The 22,282-nt window shown below is 41.3% G+C and overlaps 1 protein-coding gene across 2 annotated transcripts in view; it reads left to right on the forward strand.

Moving 5' to 3' along the window:
- The first annotated feature begins 16,835 nt into the window (after positions 1 to 16,835).
- The window catches only part of SNX2 (sorting nexin 2), a 32,548-nt gene continuing 27,101 nt past the window's right edge, over positions 16,836 to 22,282 (forward strand). For both annotated transcript variants that reach the window (XM_040579282.1, XM_040579283.1), the window contains exon 1: positions 16,836 to 16,984. In XM_040579282.1, coding sequence (XP_040435216.1) covers positions 16,877 to 16,984 — 108 coding nt within the window. In that variant the 5' untranslated portion in view covers positions 16,836 to 16,876. The remainder of the gene's footprint in view (positions 16,985 to 22,282) is intronic.

Raw genomic sequence — 22,282 nt, forward strand, 5'->3', positions numbered from 1 at the left:
GTTTAGGCATGCAGTATTTTTCCCTCTACCTTGAAATTTTCATCTCAGTTTGTTCCAAAAATTAGACTGAAAAATGAAAAATCATATGTTCTAAACATGGATCTGTGTGCATTGTCAGATAGGTGACAGATGAGTACATGGCAGTGGGATGTACCAGAAAATTCTTGACGTCCATTCCGACTTCCTATGATCCCATGATAAGGCAGAACGTAATCACAAACAGATATGTTACTGACAAAAATAACTGATCAGGTTGAACAAATGTGAGAGACAAGATCATTTTTTTTAAAGAATTCTTAAGAAAATACTGTATACAGGATTTATATTGTGACAGAATGATCTAAGTGATTTTGGTTTATGTTTCAGGATTACTATCTTGCTTCATGTGAATTGGAACACTTGTTTGTGTTGGATGCTTCCCTTTTTAAAAATCCCCTGTGGCTTCTTTTTCAGATATAAATAAAGTTGAAAAAATATGTGAAGTGTGGGTGAAGGAGGAAAAAGAACAGATCCAGACTCCCTGGTACCATTCAGTGGTAGCAGATGCCAAACATAACAAGTTTTGCAACAAGCTTTACATACTAGTCACCTTTCGCAAGGAAACTCTGAGGTAAGAAAAAATGAGTTTCATTCTGCACCTCTTGATAAGCATGTTTCAACAATCCATAAAACGTGGGTATCTCCAGTGCAATGACAGAATCCAGTGCTCATTCTTGCATTTATGGCTACACTCTAAAACTGAGCAAAAGTAATCAGTCTGCAGAAGCTGTATAGGTCCAGAGGTAACAGATGCCACGCTGCGACCTCAAAGAAAGGAGGTGACCCCATCTGCTCCCTATTCTAAGATCACATATACATAGATCCCTTTTGAAAGACATTGTTCAAACTACTGTGGTGTCTCATGAAAGAGTTGATCTCCACATGATAAACTACATACATATTATAAAGTTTTATTTTTATCTGCCCGAAACTAACTTTCCCATAGGCAAATAAGTCTTTCCTTCTTGACATATTAAGAGGCAAATCGCTTTTCTTTACACCGTTCTCCACAACTTCTCATATATTAAATCATGTACCTCATTGTTTTCTCAGCTTTTTCTCACAGGTCATGTTATTTAAACTGTTATCTTTCTTGTTGCTGTCCCTTGAAGTCCTTTTAGTTCGTCTACATCTTTCTTATTGTGCCCTGCACACACAATATTCTTGACCTGGGGCCTGAACATTGAGTTGAGTAAAAGAAAAACCCACCACAATTTGCCTTTCATGCCTTATATAAAATGCCTCTGTTATTCACAGAATGAAAATTTCTTATTTTGCAGGTGATGCACCCAGGATTAGCTTGTGGTCTGATTTACATTCTCAGTTTCCTGATGCAGTTCTGTCTCCCATCAGCTAGTCCTTGGTTTGGATTTGTGTATTTATTTGTTTCCTGACTGAGATACTTATTTTTTAACATTCTAACAGATAATTCTCAAGTTCTTTAATTTCAGAATTTCATCTTCTTTCAGCTCCTCTCACTTATCTATAAAGCATCTAGAAATTTATTAAGTCTGAATCTGTTTCGTCAACAAAATCACAATTGAAGGAGTGACCCAGAATAGATACCTGTGGTATCAGCTTACAACATCTTTGCATTCTGGCTGTGAAGCATTGACTATTCCTTTTTCATATGGCTTGTTGACTCCCTGTTGTGGTAGATGGATGAGACAACAACTTGCTGCCACTTGCCATCAGTTTCAGATAGCTTCTCTGGGAAGATGTGTCTTTGAAAATGTATATTATGGTAATTACTCAAACTATCAAGTGAAATGTTTTTTCTAAAGACAACAAACTACTTAGGGTTGCCAGTTAGTGATGTGCAATTGCTTTGATTCAGTAGATTAGAATTTTTCAATATTGCAAGCCACTTCTTACTCTTTTGCTCATTCGTATTTTCATCCATTTTCTTGGATGGACAACTTGTGAACCAATTTTTGTCCAGCTAATTGGTGCACAGGTTTTATGATGCTTTTCTGGTGTACATCTCTGTGACTTTTGTGACTGAATTTGTTATCCACTTTGTAAAGAAACATGAACACAGACTCCAGACACATTACTTTCACAGTGAGTTCTGACACATGTAGCTGCTTTAATCAACCTAAAGAAATGGTAGTCCCTGGACAGTCAAGGTTTGAAGCTAGGCACCAGAGGCAATCTACGTAGCTCCAAAGGTAACACAAAATACTCCATGATCTTGCAAGAAAAGGACCATAGACTTTAAAAGAAAATCTAAGAATACAAATTTGAAGACATAAGGGGCAACACTGAAGCATGTTCTGAGTGTAAACTCTGTTTTCAAGTGTAGTTTAAACACCTGTGTTAGAACAGGAAGTCTCTTAATTTACTGAATTAATTAAGTGACATCCTGATTACACCAGCTTTGACATTAATATCTGGGAAAAATGAAATCCAAGGCATTGTTTTTTCTTTGAGGAAGAAAAAATAAAAAATTCATTTCACTGAGACCAGTGAATTTTTCCAGAAGTAACATGCTCATCTAACATAATAGGTTCCATGTACTCAGAGCTGTTATAAGAGAACAAAAAGCTCAGTAGTCTGAAATAGAATTAGCTTCATTTTTTTTATACTTCTGGTGGGGATTTTCTTAACACTGGTGGTTTATGTTCATGATTTTTTAAGAGAAGTGGCTTCTAAATAACATTTGCTTTCTAAACCAGAAAACCCACAATGCATTCCCATCATACTGAAGTCATAATTACAAATCCACTAATGTTTTCCATTTGATTTAATTTGGATATTCTAATTCTTGGATCTAATAAACAGTACAATGTCAGCATTTAAGTTTTCCATCCATCAGAACCTCAGAGAAGACTTTAATTTCCTCTGTGTTTTAAATGGCTTAAGTCAAAATGTATAAGCCCCTGAAAAAAAATCTATCCCATATAATATTTAAATGGGTTTCACTAATCATGATCTTTCCTCAGTATCCATAAATTGCTTAGATCATACTAAAAGATCAAGATGTATTAAATACTTTTAATGCTACCCTGAATCTCACATTGCCTTAGGCCATATGGAAAAACTAAGCAAATGGCCATATCTTTGTATACCTGCCTATGCTCCCATTGCCAGCTTTCAAGGCACCTCCTGAATGCTCCAGCTGTATCCTCAGTAGGCCACAAATACAGGGAAGAGGATACACCACCTCGCCCAGTCCCAATCCACTCCTCTGTACCCAGTGAAAGGATGTGAGGACCACTGCTAGACCATTTCCTGCAGCCTAGAGTGGGGACGGTGTGGACCAAAGGTCCGATCCAGTTCTTTGAGAGATTCTCAGCCTCCCTCATCCTTTCTCCATGACCAGTTGGTGCCCCAACCTGGCAACCTGTATCAGGCAGCACAGCAAACATCTGTCTTCACAAGCTCCTGCTGCCTAAACACCTGCACAGAAGCGCTGGTGCCAGTGCTGTGCTCAGATTTGTCCCAGCCCTCCTAGTCTTCACCAGTTCTTCAGATAACATTGCCTCTGGGACAAGATCTGCTACGTGAGCAGCCTGCTCCACAAAAAGGATGAGCCAGCCTATTTTTTTCAGCCCTTTGTTGATGAATAGGTACACAGAAGTCAGCCTGGCATATGGGCTGGCTCAACAACAGTAAATGCTGGGGCACATACCAGAGTCACATGATGAATAAACAGCAGCCAGATGTAGGCTCCTGTTAACATGTTGTCAGGGACAGCAGTGATGGCGAGGACCTCGCAGACTGCCCCCAAGACTGTTTCTGGACCACCCACCTGCAGGCCCCACACCCTCTTCCGCGGGGTCAGACATGTCCTGTCGCTGCACAGGCTATGCTCCATCCTTTCCTGCTCCACACCACCAGCCCTGCCACCTGGGAAGGGGATGGGGGACCCCTCCTCTGCACTGCACAGCATAGGTGAGGCAGCTGCTTTCTCTGCCTGTGGCTCCTGCTGCACTGAGAGCCCCAAGTGGACTTTTTCCCTGATGGAGGCATCTTCCCAGCAGGTGCCTACTGCTGGTATGGCAGTGTGCAGTTTTAGGAAGTCTCTGGAGTGTTTAGGTAAAAGCCAAAAAATAACTACAGGTCAATCCACACAGGTGTGCAAGTGTCCAGCCCTTTTGATCTCGTTAGGAAACAGGTACTTGAATGATTCTGGGGATATAACATAGACTTTTAGATAACTAAAAGCATACAGTTATTGGTCTCACTGTGTGCCTGTACAAATCAGAGTTGTACGCACTGCCTTTCTATCTATGCTGCTGACAAAACAGGCAAATGCAGAAACAGAGGAATCGCCACAATAAAGCAGAACTACAATCCTATCCCAATGATCCCAATAATTCTCCTCCCACATAGTAAAATGAATATAGATAGGGTAAATATTCCAAATGTCAAGAAGTAGATCATTTGTATTTTAAAACATGAAGACTACTTAACTTTATAAATATTTAACTTAGTTTAACTATGGCTGACGCTACACCATATGAATGTCTAAGCCTTTCTCAAGGTTTCAGCTACCATATCTACATTCAGATTTTTGTGCGGAGCCAGATTTATTTAATTTTTATAGATCAAAAAGTACTGCAATGGGGTAACAGTTCCACCACTGGGTATGACAAAATAAGTACTCACTAAACATAAAACTTAATTCTTAACTATTGTTCCAAAACCATCATGTTTTCTTCACCACTTCTCACATGTGCTATTCATTACTTATTTGCCATGCAAGACCTATTTAATATTTTTAGTCTTGGTGTTTCCGTCACCAAGTATGTGGAATTTGTTTCCAAGCCACCTAGGACCAAATGAGCCAGGCTCATTCAGACTGCAAACCCAGCTGGATCCTGCCTGGGCAGGCAAAATCACTGCTGACCACTCATCTCAGCTGGCCAGTTGGAGGCTCAGCACAGCAATCACCCCACATAGGACAGGGCAACAAAAACCACCACAATCACATCTTCTGCTAACATGGACAGAACCAGGCCAGGCTTTTGGGCAAAGTCAGGTTACCATCTGCACAGAGCAGGTATTGCTCCCAACCCATGCATTGAACTGCCCACTGCCACCAAGTGGTTCCCAGCATGTTGATCTTACTGGTTTGGCCGTTCATCTGACATCTTCCAACAGCCATCACTCCCACTGGCACTGCAGGCTGGTCTGCTGCAGCAAGCCACCAGTGACTGCAGAGAGCCAGGTGAGCCACTGGGAAAACATTGCTTTGGAACACCACAGATCTGAACGTCTTTTGAAAGTGAACGCTTCAAAGTAGCGCATATTTTGTAGAAACTGAATTGGTCTATGCAGAGGAAGGTGGGTATGTCTGTTGGAGGAAATCACTAAAAATAACTCAAAGAGCTCAAATATCTTGAAATAATTAATTCCATGGACTGGTTGTGTTTGTTGTTCTGGATAAATCAGCTTGTCAGCTGTTTACGATCTATATTCCTAGCATCAGGCAGGAAGTGGGAGGCCACTCTTCCTTCTTCCATTTTAGTCTGTGGAACCACAAACAGGAAGGAGGAACTGAGATATCAGACCACTGTGCTTATATGAATATGCCAGTATGCTAGCAGCCACAGGAAGAGAACTTAGTGATCTCCAGGGCAAACAAAATTTTTTTGTTATAGCTAAAATATTTGTTTCTCAACATGTTGACTGATATTTATATATATATATGTACACACGCACACACAGTCTGATATAATCCATAAATTATATATAGATAGAAAATATATATGATATATATGACAAATATATATACTTTATAGAGTGTATATAGAGACTATATATAGTGTCTCCATACCACATATATACACTACATATCTATACATATAAATTATTTATATACACTGATAAATATATATATATATATATCTCCCCACCCTTCAACTCTTTATGTATTGTTTTATAGTAGCTTTTTTATGTGGATCTACATATATTCTGTCTAAAAGATCAAAGCTAAAAAAGCTAGAAGGCCATTTGTGTCTAAGAGGACATCCTCCTGAGTTGCCCAAGGTCAGGCCCAAAGGTAAGGTAACACTTGCTGTGTTTCCTGTATGGTCAATAGAAAAAGATAAGGGAGATAAGTGGGGGTGATCTGGGATAAACTGTAATTGCTCTCTGAAGGTGTGTATCTCCTGCCAGCTAAACAGGGAACACAGAAATTACAATGCTTACATTACAGGAAATTTAATATCATGATTAAAATTAGGTAAGACAAAGGTTTTTATAATTTGTCTTTGTCTGAAAAGGAAAAAGTCTCTTCTTAGGGCAGTGCTAGGGTTTTTTTTGAGAAGGACTGGTTAGGTTAGGTTAAGACAATCTCACCATGTGCTACTCTGGAAAGCTCATGAAAAATTTAATTGTTATAGCTTGAAGTTCATACTAAATTCATCCTGAAGAAATTAAGTGATCTCTTCTGTGGCTGCTAGCGTACTGACACATTAATATAAGCACAGTGGACTGATATCTCAATTTCTCCTTCTTGTTCACAGTTCCAGAGATTAACTTACTGGCAGAATCATATTTTTAACCCATAGTATTGAAATGAGATGCTTGATGCCCTGTTTGTATGTGCAACACTAGGTTAATCAAAGCAAAGAAAATATATTGCAGGATATAATGAAAACCAGATAAATAGAAGATTAGAAAACCACATGCACTTTTCTGTAGCTACATTTCTGGCTTATGCACGTGAAGTATTTAAAAAATCACTTCTAAGAAATCAAGTGATTCTCAACGGTTTGTTTCTGGAGCTCCCATCTCTTTATCAATGGATTCCTCACTATCTTATAACTGCATGCTTCTCTAAGGGCTTCCCTGAGCTCTTAAAGCTGTTTTCTTACAAACAAATTTGAAAATGTGATTATTATCTTATTTAGACAATACCTTGATTGCTTTCTCAATGCAATCTTTCTTTCTTGCTCTGTGTTTAGAATCTGTTATCATTTGAAGCACAGACTTGAAGGAAATAGATTTTCCAAGCCCAAACTTATGCCTTCACAGGATAAATTTAGCTTGAGCATAGTGAAATAAAATTTATCAAAGAAGGACAATGTTGTAAAGGCAGATTTTGGCTTAACACATCTGAAAATATCTTAAAGTAAAATAAATACACATACTAGAAACACAACTACATGTATCAGATACTGTATTGGCTTCTGTGGGAACAGTGCCAGACTGTTCTTCAGCACTGCTCTTCAGAGGATGTTTGCAAGCTTTCCTGCTTCTTATTGGGAAAGTCGTAATCAACATTAAATTGATAAACTAATTGCTGTAACAGCCAGAGACAGTGCTATTTGGTGGAAATCAATTATGTTAGAAGTTTTTCATTTTTCCTACTTATCTTTTGCCTCGTCTGGCTGTAATGTAGACAGATGTCCCAAGTCAGTTTACAGCAAAATTGTAAATGATGCAAATTACAGCTGCATTTGGGCTGTGGAACTTTGAAATAAAGCAAATACTGGTTCATGCATACTCACTGTGCAATTTTCAATGAAAAATTGCTTTCACATGCCCTTATCTTACATGTTCACAAAGTGGGGGGAAAAAAATCTCGGTGGATTGTAGATTATGCTCTGAAAAAAATTACTGGAGACATTTGAAACAACTTTTTCTGGCGCCCAGCTCTCTTAATCCATGCAAATGCAAACATTTTGAGAGATATTTTTAAATTTAAGTGTGGTTTTTATTTTCTTTAATTTTACTCTGGCTTTTTTAAATCAGCAGGAGTACATGTGCCAGTGCGTCTGGAGGGGAGGGAAGTAATTTTTTCTCAGACTAATTTTGGATTGAGTATTATTAATAGTATATTGAGTCAGGTTAATTCTACAGCCACTTTATTATTTTTATGATGATAAATACCATAATAAGCCAACAAGCCCCTTTTAAGATTAAGCCTCAATAACTTAGAGAGTTTATAATTTAGAATATATGCATATGCTTTGCTGAATGAGATTTTCTCACCTAACCGCAGTTGTCCTGAAGTGTAGCACCTGTCTATGTGTTTGCATAAGCACCCTCTCTAGGCAATGGCAATAGGCACTCATCAGACAATCCATCCTAGCATTAAAGACAGGTAGGATGCCAGAGAAATCATTGTTTCCTTGCACTGTCTCCTGTAGCCTACAAAATGAGCTGAATAGCTTAGACTAGATTCCTGCTTTTTAGCCAGCTGAAGTTATGAGAGGTAAACTGTACCCAAAATGCATATGGAAATGATAAGGGAGAACTGAAGTGCAGGGTTTTGGAGCTGTGCACTGTATATGCACGTTCTTAAAATGCCAGCAGTACTCTCAGAAAGCAGATTTCCATTCTCTTACTTTCTGCTTTAAAGTCAGAGTGAATTACCTCACATCAACCACACACAGGAAGCTGAGAGGGGCAAACTATTTCAAGGCACTGAACATCTATGTAAGAGCAGACAAACACCTCCCTCCTTTTGCAGATGCACAATTGTAGCGCTGGAACAGCTGGAACCTAGAAACCCGACCCTCCACAAGTTCTTTGGAGTCCCTCTTGGCAACTCCCTAGCAGTGGCTTCAAAGTCATGAGAACATACCAAATACATAGTCTTTGGTGTCTGGAATATAAATAACAAATGTTGTTCCTTATCTATCCCAAAGAACTAGTTGCAATGTCGCCCTTGCCTTTTATGTACATTTTATGAATGGATGACTGCCAGCACTATAGTTTAATGTTTTAACAATGCAGATCTTCTTTCAGAAAAATCCTGTGATCAGTAAAACCTGCTTTTGTTCCTATGGTAACAAAAAACCTCTCAGCCACCTTAGGATATAGCAAGGCCTCCATCACTGGGATCCCACAGCATGGGAGTAGGCAGCTGTATGTCAGCATCACAGCCTCTGCTTTGTGCCCAGGAAGCAGGATCATAAGCCTCCTTCTCACGGGCTCAAGGCTTAGTAGAACAACACAGTGCTCCCAAGGTTTATATTTACGGTGGTGAACTGGAGAGGTGGTTACACTGATTTTTCCTGCATGTCACTTCCATTTTCTTCCATACTTCCACCTTCTCTATCTTCAGGCTTTTGCCATGGTTCTCTGCAAGATTCTCACATGGAAAAGGCTTCCTCTTCATTCATGTTCTCCCCTACTCCCTCCTCAAATCTTCTGAACTAAGGTTAGCTTGAGAATTGTAGCTCTGAAAGGGAAAAACAATATAAACTTGCTTCACCTATCAAGTCATAACACAAAACTGTTTTGAGCTCTCATCTTACTAAGTCCTACACTAGATGGAGATAGTACTGCTGGCTGAAAGATGTACACTGAGAAGCAGCTCTGGTTACAGGGATTTTTTTAACAAAGTGTGTGCTTTCAGCAGGTGATTTTTCTTTTTCTTCTAAAAATGGACACTTGGAAACGGATTGTTGCTTTTTTAGCTATGAAACTGTTTTCATTATGGTTCTGACATTAATGTTCTCACTACATTAAATATTATCTGAGAAATCAGGTAAAACTTAATGGTAATGTTAAATTCTCCCCTTGTGAAGCAGTAATGGTAAGAGTTAGGAGGCATTTCTGAGCAGTTACTAACGCAGTACCAGAAATTAGCTGCAGAATAAGAGGATCACCTCTGACCATGTCGCTCACCTAATGAAAATAAAATGGTCCACAGTTTAAGAAACTTGGTATCCATTAAAGAAATATTGCTACATGAAGCCTTTTCTCCGACTGGAGGGATTTTCAAATGGTAACTCTTGATGTGCCACCCAGGGATGGCACCAACAGAGACTGTGCGCTTATTAATCTCTGAGGCTGTGCCAAAGGCCCAGCCTCCTTCCCCTCATCACCGTTTTTCTAGCTACCTTTGTGTCCTCCAGTTTTGGATGACAGAATGAAGACAACTCAAAACATCAATATAAAAAGATAGCTCTAAAAAAGGAATCAAAGAATATGCACAGAAATAATTGCTGTGAATATTACTTAGACAGCAGCTAAGATTGTATATGAATCTTTAAGCAGGGTGATGGCTTCTAGTGCTCCTACCTCTAACTGAAAGTCCTAGCAAGTTACAGAATAGTAAAACATGGATGTTGACTTTATTGATTTGTTGTCCAAAATCTTGTAACAATTTATCCCTCATAAAATGAGGTAAAATTGATTAATAAAATGCTGCAAATCTTCATACCTTATGCGGACCCAGCTGCGGATCTTACATGATTTCCTTACTTTCTCTGAAAATCAAGATAGCTTTGTACCTATAGAAATGTACAAAATTGACTTAGTCATAGACCATCAGCTTGCAGTTACATGACCCAAAGATTTCAGTGGGCAGTAGCTGAACAAATAATTACTCAGCATTTAGGAACCCTTAACTCTCTTTGATGTGATTAAAACTATGCTTCTCTCCATGGCCATAAGCAGATGCTTGAAGAAGGGTTAGCTTCAGGCAAGCCCATACGATGCTTCTTCCAAGTATTGTCACACCTCCAACAATTCTGGGGCTTTTTAGACACACGGTTTCTACATTGTCAAGGGATGCTGCAGGTCTACCACCTGCTAACAACATCCTTACATTTGTTTTCAGTGTGACTTCTGTACTGGGACACAACTCCTTATAAGCTCTGAGAATGACTGAAGCCCAAAGTAAATCAGGCTTGTCAGAGGTTGCTGTATGTCTCTCATCAAGTAACAACAGCCCAGTTTAGATTTAAGGTTAGTAGTGCCAAAAGAAAAAAAAAAAAAAAGCTTTTCTGTAAGGCATTCTGTATTGTAAAGCATAAGCAGTGGCGGACAATCCCAATAGCAGATAAATGCATGTCGCAGTAGCAAATGTTTCTTGCTTAGTTCTCACCTGCCATTAGCGCTTATGAAGATGGAAAAAATTGCTGTTCTTCTGCATCATCTTCCTATTCTAACAGGGTAAACATACTCAGCTAATGCTACTGGAGCTTTATGTTTTAGTATATTGCCACATTAGATGAACTGGGGATCAGAAATTCCCATTCTGTTAATTGATTGAGGGCAGTACCTGTCACTACTCTAATGAGTACAAAGTATCTAACTGGTGAAAGAACTACTTTCTTTCACATATGTAAAAATTATTTTTCTCTAGTAAGTAAAAATTATTTTTCTCTAGTAAGTGAAAACACTGGCAAAGAACAAAACAAAGATGATAGAACAAAATATTTTTTTGTAAAATATGCAATTAAATACCCAGATGGAAAAATGGCATATGTTTCACAGAAGAACAGTCATCATGACCTGAAGTGCAATGTTGATTAGGCTGACTGCATGAGTGGGTACATGTGTCAAATGCACAGATTTTGTAAATATTTGTGCTTTGTAATTTTTCTTAGCAGCACTGACTCACTGCAGAGTCTTTACTGCTGTGTGCAAGTGCAAGCACTACACAACAGCACATTATTCCTTTTTTAATATTTTATAAACATGAAAAATCAAATCTCCAAAATTCATCTACTCTAACTCTCAGCACTCTGGTGGTGGTTGTTGCCTCACTGCACTCAGCCATTTTTTTTACAGTATCTCTTAGTGAAGAAATATTCCCTCAGTATTTCTTGAACGTTTGTCTTTTATGACACTTTCATAAGGAAGCTAATGAAACCTGTATGTTAACCTATTATAAAGTAGGTACAAAACTGGTTAGAAAACAAAGTCAAGACTATTTTTCAGTGATTACCATTTTTATGGAAGGATGCACTGAATGAAAGATGACAGTGGGTTCCTGTAGGCCTGACATGATTTAATAGTCTCATCAGTGATGGAAGAGGGAGAATGCATATTATATTTGCAAGTGATACCAAACACTTGTAGCATAGCAAGAGAATTCAAAATGTCCAAAACAGATTGGTGTAAGTGTCAGTAAAAAGAGAGACAAAATTCAGCAGGGAATGTGAGATTTTGCTCCAAAGTCTAACTAAACCACTTCACAGATAGATAGTGAGCCTAGTATCAGTTCTGAATATGATCACAAACTGAAGGAGCCCCCATAGCACCATGCTGCTACAAAGTCGTACTTCACAGGAGGCTGTGTAACTGGCAGGACCCTATGACCACCTTTCTGGCCCTCCTCCGGACTCGCTCTTTTCTGGTGCTAGATAGCAAAGCAGTAAAGCAGCTTGCCTGCACAGGTTTTGGGGTCTTCATCTTTGGAGATGTTTAAGGAACAGTTTGACAAACATTTTCCACCAAATGGACCAGATAACCTCCTGCAGCTCCCTACAGATCCAAACCACAGAGGCTGAACTCGAGCTTGTATAACTATCACTCTCCCAAAACAGCTGCTTCTTAGGCTTGAGTTTCTCAGTTTTGTTGTTATTTCTGTTGTTAAAATGACACAATATTGCAGTGGCTATTAGTACAATACTAAGACAGAGTCAGTGAAGTCTGACACACATAAGAAGTTACCAAAATCTGACATACTTGATTACAAAACCTTGATTCACACTGCTTAGAACTTTGTCATCTTTATTTTGCATCTAATTTAATCGGTTTTGGATGGATGGAAAGAAGTATATCCAAGCAAAGTAATAAATGGTATATTGCCCATACCCTAATAACTTCTTGTAACTATTCCAGTGCTTCAGCACCTCTGTGGCCTGAACTAGAGAAATGACACGGAGCCCTAATGCTGTTGTATTGTTCCTTTTAAAGCCATTTAAATTGACAAGATTATGCACCTCAGTGAAACCTGTTCCTGCACAATAAAAAGAAGAGTTTTATAGCATAACAGCTCCAAAGAGTGTTTATGCAGAAGACTCCTTTGATTTCTGTATCCCCTCTGCAGGGCTGGACTGCAAAGGCTTGCAGAGCCCATAGATACCGTGGGCATAAGCAGGAGAGGTACAGTGAAAGTTTTGCGCAGCAGATGCATTGACTTGGAGGAATTGCTGGCTGGTGAGCCAAAACCAGAAATTACTATTTTTGGAGGGTTCTCTACTTCTCTGAAGGCTATTCAAGAAAGTTTGGGACCTGACAAGGGCTGACAAAAGGAAAGGAAGGGACAGAATAGAGAAGGAAAAAAAGAAAAGTCCACCCCTAAAAATGGGTGTGGGTAGGGCTAGTACTGTGATATTGAGGGTTGCTGCCTAGGTGAAGAAACTTTAAATGTTAGGTATTCTAGTAAAAAAAGAAATACTAGCTGTTTCAGCTTTGGCATCCAAATTAATAAACACTTCTGAGTTTTAATTTTTCAGTGTCTGCTCACTGCCTGTGAAATGGGCAACATACTCTCACAGGAATGCTCCAAAGATGAAATTCATCAGTGCCTGTGAAATGCTTAGATCTGGTAGTGACAAGGCTCAGAGAAAAGCTCCTGAGGAGACAGATCTTTTTGTCTTCAGAGTAGGGTTAGAACTGTGGATAATATATGAAGTACAGAGCTAACTGTCAGCAAACAATAAGGAAAAACAGTGTCTGTAAGCATGCAGTCAATGCTCCTTGGGAAGAGGGCTCCTAAAGAAACATTAGCACGTAACCAGATAATTAAAGCAGGCACATTGCATATACACAAAGTGCTGAAACAAGTTTCACGTGTGAACTTTGCCTAGATGCTTCTACTGTTCAGGTTCTTGACTTTGCAACCTTAATATCCTTCTCATGTAGCATTACAGAGGTGGATTTATTGGCTGCAAAGCAAGGGGTGGCTGCAGTTTCCGTTAAGACACTAGGTAGCTTCCTCTCCCTTACATTCTGACTTAGTAGCAGGGGTAGAGTTGACAGCTATTACACATTTACTGAATGACACACATATTAATACCCAGGCGGACAGGGATGAGGCTTAGACTTTAAACTGAGGTTTTAGTTCTTGCAGTAGCACATCACAATCTCATATGTGATTGGCTTTTTGCAATCATACTAAGTTTTCTGCAGCATTAATGTTTTCCAATTTACTTCCATGATTGGTTCTCTATTTTGGATTATTTTTCCACCCAGATTTACTAATATGCAGTTTTTCAAACTAATATCTCAATTAGTTTAAAATCCAGGTTCTGTAGTTTCCTATGTATCACTCCTTGATCCCTATAACATAAAAATATCTGCAGTAGATTTCTGCAGCCATAGATCTCAGCAGCATTGGAAAAGTAAGTAACATACCCACACACACACAACTTATAAATACAATGTTATTTTGAATCAGAGAAGCTATGCTCCTTACATACCTTTCTTTATGAGTGACATGAAGGAAAAAAAACCCAAACAACCCAACCCAAAACACAGCTGACATCTTGTTTGCTCTTCATTTTATTCTGCTTCAGCAGCATACTCAATTGGTGTGACAGATGACTACTTCAAGGTATTTCAGAGACCTGATTTACAGTCTAGCCACATGAGCATTAAAGGCATGGGTGTGAATCTTGATGAAGTCATAAAACCAGTCAGTCTAGTGGAAAACTATTAAATACCTAAGTATTATGCTAGATTAGTACACTTGCCAGAAATCTAAAAAAATTAATACACATCATACAATCTTTCTAATCACAGCAAATAAAGTTATGGTGAGATATCTTAACACATGTCAAAGGACACCATTTTCTATTACTGAGATGATTGAATCATAACTTCTAGATAAAGCGTGCACATGCCAGTTATTTGAAAAGCTTAAAGAACAGCATAGCAGAACAGGAATACCATGAGAAACTGGAAGGATGGCAAGGATTTAATGATAGTGCCCCCCACAAAAATGTAGATGCCAGAGATCTGCACTTCTGGATAGAAAGCGTTTGCATATTTTGAATAGATTCTTTTTTAAGTTGCTGACTCTGCATTTTTAAATCTTAAAAAGACCTCTGAATTTTATTTAGAGATACAATGAACAGAAATGGGCTGAGTTTAGGGATAAAGTAAAAATGTGAATAGAGTGTATTTCATCTCATAGTCACTGCAAACAACCTCAGTATCACCACTATTCTTGCTTTGTACAGAAAAGGGAAACAGATAATGCTGGAAAATGTCTTATTCCCACGAAACTTGAAAACGCTATCCAACCTGGTAAATGACAAGCAACTTATTACAGCTTCTATTAACAGTGAGATTGTAGCTACATCCGTCTCACAATATGTCTTTGTACTAGAGTAGTGGATCACTTGTTCTGACCTGAGGAAAATGGGAAAGGTTGGGTGTTCCTTTTCCACCTACTTCTATATGTCTAGGAACAGATATTGTCATCTTCACTGCAACTGTCATTCATAAATGTCCTGTTTGATAACTTTTTTTTATTTGCAATAGGAAATCTGAGTTCCCAATTTTCAACACAAATTTAGCTCTGCTGAGTAGGAGGTTTACCACGTCTCACTCAAAGCACAGAGGCATGAAACTTCCTCAGAGATAGGCAGGGATGAGGGACATTTTCTGTTAACTCACCAGTCCATATCTCCAAGGAGAGAGCTCTCCACAATTGCTGACATCTCCAGCTTGAGCGGTACAGATAAAATTATGCATGGCACTTACATGTTTCCAAGATAACATGTATTTCTGTTTACATATTTACAACTTTCTCATTATGTGATTGGGAGGGCCAAAGGAAAACAGTACGTAAGACCATATTCTTTCCAGGCACTCTGCAAACACCAGAGGTGCCACCCTCACCCCAAAGAGCCCATAGTCTGTAGAAACCGACTCATTCTTCCTCTGTGAAGAGTGCTGTCTACATTGGATGCAGTTTAGAAATTTTCAACACAGCAGACATTAACAAAGTCCTCACGCAGCATTAGCACGCCAAGCAGGTGAAACCTCTACTTTGTCAATACAGAAAATCAAGATACTTTTTGAAATTTGTTTTCAACAGAGCAGAAACAACAATAACAGCTCAAATCGAGTGTTAAGTACCCTAGGTAATACTTACCATATACACACTGCTGAAGCCTGACTTCACCTTTTTTTTTTTTTCTTTTTTTTTTTTTTTTAACATGAGTGTTACAACTTAAAATTTCAGAATAATGGCTATGATTTGTGAGATAACTCACAAACGGAGAGAAGAAATAAAAGCAATTTGGAAACAGTACCTTAGGGAACGGGCCTGCAGATACTTTTTTATTTGCACAATCGTTACCGCAGCGGCTGTGCATGCCCCGCCCAGGAGCCGCTCCGCGGAGCGCTGCAGGGGCCGCACCTCCAGCCGCCTGGTCAGTGGGGTGTCCCGGCCCCCAAAAAAAACCAGTTCTCAACTCAGCGACTGACGTAACATGGGAAAATTACATTTCTGGAAGCTCCTCCCGGCGGTGCGGGGCAAGGCACACGGCGGGCGCTGGCAACGGTGCCGGGCCCAGCCCCACCGTCCCGAGTCCCCGCAGGGGAGCGCGGCGTGGCACACGGCGTGCCACGGGGAAAAGTCGGGAACGGCGGGTGTGAGCGGGGCGGGAAAGGAGCGTCCCCTCCAGCGGGGCGTTTCCCGGGCTGCGCCCCCGGCACACGCCCCACACCGAGACTCAGGCTCGCACCCCCGAGCGCTGCACGCACACCACCCCCCGGAGGCAGGCAGGGGCGGGCGGCAAGGCCGGGCAAGCAGGAGCAGGCGGGCAGGGGCAGGTGGGCATGCAGGGGCGGGCAGGCCGGCAGGGGTGGGCGGGCAGGCAAGCAAGCCCCCGGCACAGCCAGCTCCCCGCGCCGGGCAGGCCGCCTGGCACGCAGACACGCGTGGGCGCCGCCTTCGCGGGACACGGGCTTTGCGGGGTTCCACGGACCGCCACCGACTTCACGGAGCGATTTCACGGCAGCTGCCTCGGCCCGAGCTCCCGGCGACCCCCGGGAAGGGGGAAGCTACCGCCCCCACCCGGCCCCGACCCGCCGGCCCGCTACAATCACGTGGCGGGAGGGGGCGGGGCGGCCGTCACGTGGGCGCGGGGGGCCGGGGCTGGCGGCCGGGCTGGAGGGGAAGATGGCGGCGGAGAGGGAGCCCCCGCCGCTGGGGGAGGTGCGGCCCGCCGACTTCGAGGAGCTGGAGGACGGCGAGGACCTCTTCACCAGCACTGTGTCCACCCTGGAGGTGAGAGACCGCCCGGCACCGCGGGCTCCGAGCCCCCGCAGCCGGGCCGGCGCCCGCCGGGCCCTCCCTTCCCCGCCAGACCGCCGGTGCCGCGCTCCTGCCTGGGGGCTCCGGCCCCCGCCCGGCCGCCGGCCTTCACCGGCCCGGCCCCCAGCCGCGGCCCCGCCTCCTGCCGCTGTGCCGGCCGCGGTGGCCCCTCGGCGCTGCCCCACCGGCGAGCGAGTCACCTCGGCCCAGTGGGAGCTCCGTGGTTCCCTTCGGGTCTTCTCCGGCCGAGGGAAACCGAAGACTCTTTCTCCAAGTGCCGCTGTGCCGGGTCCCCGCTCTCCTTTGCCTTAACCCCTTATTGTGCTGCCAGAGTAATAAACATTTGCACCTTTCCTCTGCACGCAACGCCTCTTTCGCTGGTCCTCCCCCCCACCCCGCCTTAGACTTTGCGTGGATTAATAACAGCCCGCTTTCTTTGTGTGGCCTCTTTCCCAGGCTTCACCCCCTTGCAGTTTGCAAAAGCGCGTAGAAACTTACTCTTCGCCGGAGGCGGCGCAGCGCTGGGTGCCTCTGGCCGGCTGCGGCCCCTGGCCCCCGCGCCCCCTGGCCGGAGGGGCAGTTCGGGGCCACTGAAGGCAGCAGGCGTGCCTGCCAGGCGTTGTGAAGCCTTGTTCACAGTCGTTCAGTAGTTCAGACAAATGAGTCTGGAAGACAGGAACATTTGTGGTGAACACATCTCTAAACCGTGCTCGCTTTTTGTGTCAGGAGTGTAATACAGAAAAAAAGCCCTAGAACAACTGGATGCATAAATAGTCCTCCTTCTGAAAAAGGCTTATGTGTTCATTATAGTGGGAGCTTTTCTTGCTGAGTTTTGTGGTCGTTTTTCTTCTAAAGTGTTCTGCTAGTATCATCTGGAAGACCTTTGTTCTTCCTGTGCACAGTTGCCCATTTAAAAAGAAAATTGTTCGTGTTCCTCTTTTCCTGAAGAGTTTCCTGTCCCTGACCTTTACAGTAATAAGATCAATGCATGTTTCTTTGTTTTACCCTGGCTGTTGCCTGTCTTTAACGAAAAAGGCCAGTATGCGAAGAGGCTCCTAAATGTATTTTAAAGTCACTTGCCTTCTCTCAAGTAGCTTCTTTTTTTTTTTAATAGATGCATAATCTGTGCTTTGGTAGAAAAAGATCTGTGGTAAAATGCTGTGAAGGAATAGCAAATGATGTGAACTTGCAGTTGACAAGAATTGTATCAATAGACTTCTGTGCATCTCTGGGTGTATTATTGGAGTCTTGTTCTGTGTATGAAGACAGCAGTTTAACAAATAATGTCTTTACTGGTACAGTCTAGAATTAAAGCTGCAAGAGATAAGATATAGTGTCTAAACCACCGTTACAGTAAGAAGTCCTTATCTTAATGATACAAAACAGTTATTGAAAACTCCTCTAACTGCAAAAACCAGCGAAGAAATGCACTTTGTATCGAGTGGTTTGGCTGACAGTTCCCTTGCGCTGCTTTGTTTTTGTAAAAAGTATTTGGAAGAAAGTAGTTGAGTAAAAAGGGGAAGCCTCTTTACTTAAAGAGAAGCTTTGAAAAGCCTTGTCAGTGAAACTTTTTTTGACATCTGATCAGCTACAGCATATAGCCAAGAGCCTTAATCTTGTGTTTTTCTTGCAAGTTTGGGAGGAGGAGATCATGAAAATTGACTTTGAACTCCTCACTAGTTTGGATGTAGATTATTTAACTCAAGTGTTTAGGACACCTTAGTCCAGAGAAGAGTGATTATCTCATGGTGCGGGCCTAATTAAACTTCTGTCTGGAGTGTTGTTTTAATCCTGTAAATATTCATGAAATAGCTGTTTCTAAGTGCCAGTGGAAGTTCTACAGTAGCAACAGAATGGCGCCATGCTTTTTGTCATTGATCATGTATTTGTTTGATGATACCAGAGGAGAGACCGTGGTAAGGAACAGTGAGGTTCAAAGCCAGTGGTACTTCGAAGTGGTTCCTAACTGGTTTATCTTGGAGCTGTCCATTTGCTTTTTGTGTGATTAATTTCAGTGTCTCCCTCTCCTATTTTTCTTGCTTTCATTCTCATGGCAGCTCACAAAAGGCATGCTCCTTCTTTCTAACCTATGATGTGGTTGTGCATTGGAGAAGCTGTGAGATTTCTACTGCATCTTTCAAATAGCTTCTATGCTAACAAAAATCTCCATTTGGAAAACACATGCTAACTCATCTAAGTTTCTTCTGACAACATATAAAGTCACTGTATGTTATGAATGGCAAATACAGGAAGGCTTACTGACTTCAGTGGCTTATCTGTGTTATCAAATGGAGAATATTGCTTATTTCAAGTTGAATTCTCTGATGTGAAGAAAAAGAAGCTGGAGTTTTAACTTTCTTGGTGCATGTACTAGAAGTTAATGTCTTGAATTAAATCCTCTTAATCCTAGAATATAAAAGATTAAAGATCACACTGAGCTGTAATACCTAGCACTTCTGGGGAGCAGTGGGAACACATTCTAAGACTTGAAAACTTGCTGAGTGGCACAGAATGAGAACTATTACTTTCAGTAAATGTCAGGCACTTATGAACTCTGGGCACTAGGCTGAACAGCAGCTTGTCTGAGCTGGTGGGGTACTCATTTCCTTGTCAGATATCCACAGTGCCTAAGAGCAGTAGAATGATTATTTGTTTTTTATTGTGCCAACCATATTGTAATGTCTGGAGGACTGCCTCCACAAAATTCATGGTCACCGAGTGGTCTCCCTTTAGCTGCTAGATTTGTTTTCATCAGTGAGAATGGCCAGTCTGAATCAGACAATTGGTCTGAGCCAAGATTCCATTTACAGTGATACCCAGTGGTGGATTCTGTGTGAAGAACATTACTTGTGATTATATGTAAGTGCTGATAGTCACCCTCGGTGCTCTTCCAGCCTCCAGGTTTTTGTATCTCAAGGACTTCCTGAGCCCTAGGTAACATTACAGTATTAGTAACTTTCCATGAACTTTCCAGAAAGTGTCCATGATATGCACAAGTTTTGGAAGTTAACTGTACATTATGAAAAGAATCATCCTCCTGTTAGAGGTTTGTAATCAACAAATCGGTAATCTGCTGTGTCCTCTGCCACTGTTAGGAGGGACTGCAAACAACTGTATGAAAGTAATTTTTGGCAACACATATGAAAAAAGCCTATGTTAGATTTTCTGACAAATAGTATTTTTAGCGTTACTCTCATTTTGTAATTTCCTTCTCCTTCCTCCTCCTTGCCCTAGTCTTTCTCTGCCATCTTCCTTGTTTAACTGTTGCACCACTTCTTACTTAACTTCCTCTAAACATCTCACTCTGTATTGCCTGTCTTTTGTAAAGCAGGTGTCAGATGAACATGTAGCTAGGCTCCACCTACTCATTTCAATGGGTATTTATATTCCTAGTTTATTTTGTAATGGAAGATTATATAGAGGCATTTGAGAACAATCAGTAAGTGGTAGATGTGGTAACCTGTCAAGGACTGTCATTTAGAGCAGGGTGTGTATATAATCCCATTGCCAGTTTATCAGTTTATGTCAAAGATCAGCAATATGCACTTGTTTTTTGCACAGAAGGCAAAACATTAGGTAGGAGAAGTCCAGATGTCTTTAATGATATCCATTGAATTAACAGTGACCATTACAGAAGAAGCAGTTCCAAGGTTAATTCTTGTGTAATTCTACTGGAAATGTGTCTTGTTCCTTGGTGTTAAATCCAGGCTGTAATGGAAGCATGTAGGTTTTCATTCTAGTATGGTTGCTTGTGTCCTCTTACTTCCTGCTGAAAATGTTAACTGTCCTGCCATTGAGTCTGTTCTCTCTGCCCATGCTGTGATTCATTCTTCTGTGATTCTTCATGAGCTTCTGTAACCCTGTTTCAGACAATGAGCTGGCTTAACTTGAACAACTAGAATAATATGATGGTCAGCTTTTGTCAGCCTACTGTGTTCTGACTGAAGGAGGCTAGGAAGGGTTTCAGACAAGTAGTTGAACTGGTTTGAAGGGGACCCTACTATTAAGAGAAGGGAGGATAACCGAACATCTAGGGCTATAATTTCAGCCAACAGAAAATCTGAGAACTTGTTCTTGTTTCTTTTAAGTCAGAGCTATAAAATACTTAATTATTGCCAAAAAATGTAATGCACCAAAAAAATGAAAAAATTGAGCTTGCTATTGCCATTTTAAATTGGCATGGGCACATAGGCCTCTCGCCAGAAACTTGTTTTCTAGAAAAAAAGCAGGATCCTGACTGTCCTGCATACCTGAATGTCCTGGCCATTGGGCATCTTGGTTGTTGGATGCTTCACCTGACTTTCTTTCAGCTCAGGAGCGATTTGGAAATTTCACAGGCATGTACCTTTCAGGAAATGGGCATGTTTGGAACACTTTGTGAATCATTAGCCTCAAGTAAACTTAAAATTTCTAAACAGCTGTGCTGTTTGTGTGTGTCTGGCCTGTGAGGTTTTTTTGTTAGTCTTGTCTTTCATTTCTTGTATGATACTCAGGTTTTCACTATGCTAATACTAACTCCTCTGACAGCCATTTTAATCACCATTTCAACTGTACTTCATAGAGATAAGGGAGCAAAGTTGGGGTCCTGTCTTATAGCTTGTGCCTGTAGTAGGGTGTAACTGGAATAGCTTAATATGTTAATAGCTGTCTGGGTGTATGGATGCATTTTTTGAGAAGCTGAGTAGCAAACTCTGAGCCACTGACTGTTTAAAATAATTGGATTATCAGGAATTACTGCCTCTAGTTTCTGATACATTCAGTGCTGTGGCTTTCTGGGTTTTCATAGTTCCCTGAAAACTATGTCTGTTTTGAAGAGAACTTCTAAAGGTAACAAACTGAAGTTTGTTGCGGAACTCTTAAAAACAAACTGATGGCTGTGTTCAGACCATATATAATTTTTAAGGAGTTTCTACACTATGTCTTTTTCATACGTGCCTGGCTATATTACAACTGGTGTTCGTGGAGGTGAATTGATGAACTATATACCCTTCTGCATCTGTGGTAGTGTGGGGCCCCACTATGTCCTAAGCCCCAGATCTATGAAACTGAGCGGGTTGCTGTTCCAAGTAGAGTAGCAGAAAAACTGGTTTGGAATGGGTGTCTGTAATGGTTTTGTGAAGAATTGCTTTTGCTGATAAAACTTTAAACTGCTTGAACCTCACAGGGAAATCAAGCATTTCCGTGCTTTGCTTTTCTAGCTGAAGTACAAGATCTTGAAGTCCCAGCTTCATGCAGCACTGTCGGGAGAGACAGACTGTTACTTCCGCAATA

Source organism: Falco naumanni, chromosome Z, assembly GCF_017639655.2.
Source record: "Falco naumanni isolate bFalNau1 chromosome Z, bFalNau1.pat, whole genome shotgun sequence".
NCBI classification, from domain to species: Eukaryota; Metazoa; Chordata; class Aves; order Falconiformes; family Falconidae; genus Falco; species Falco naumanni.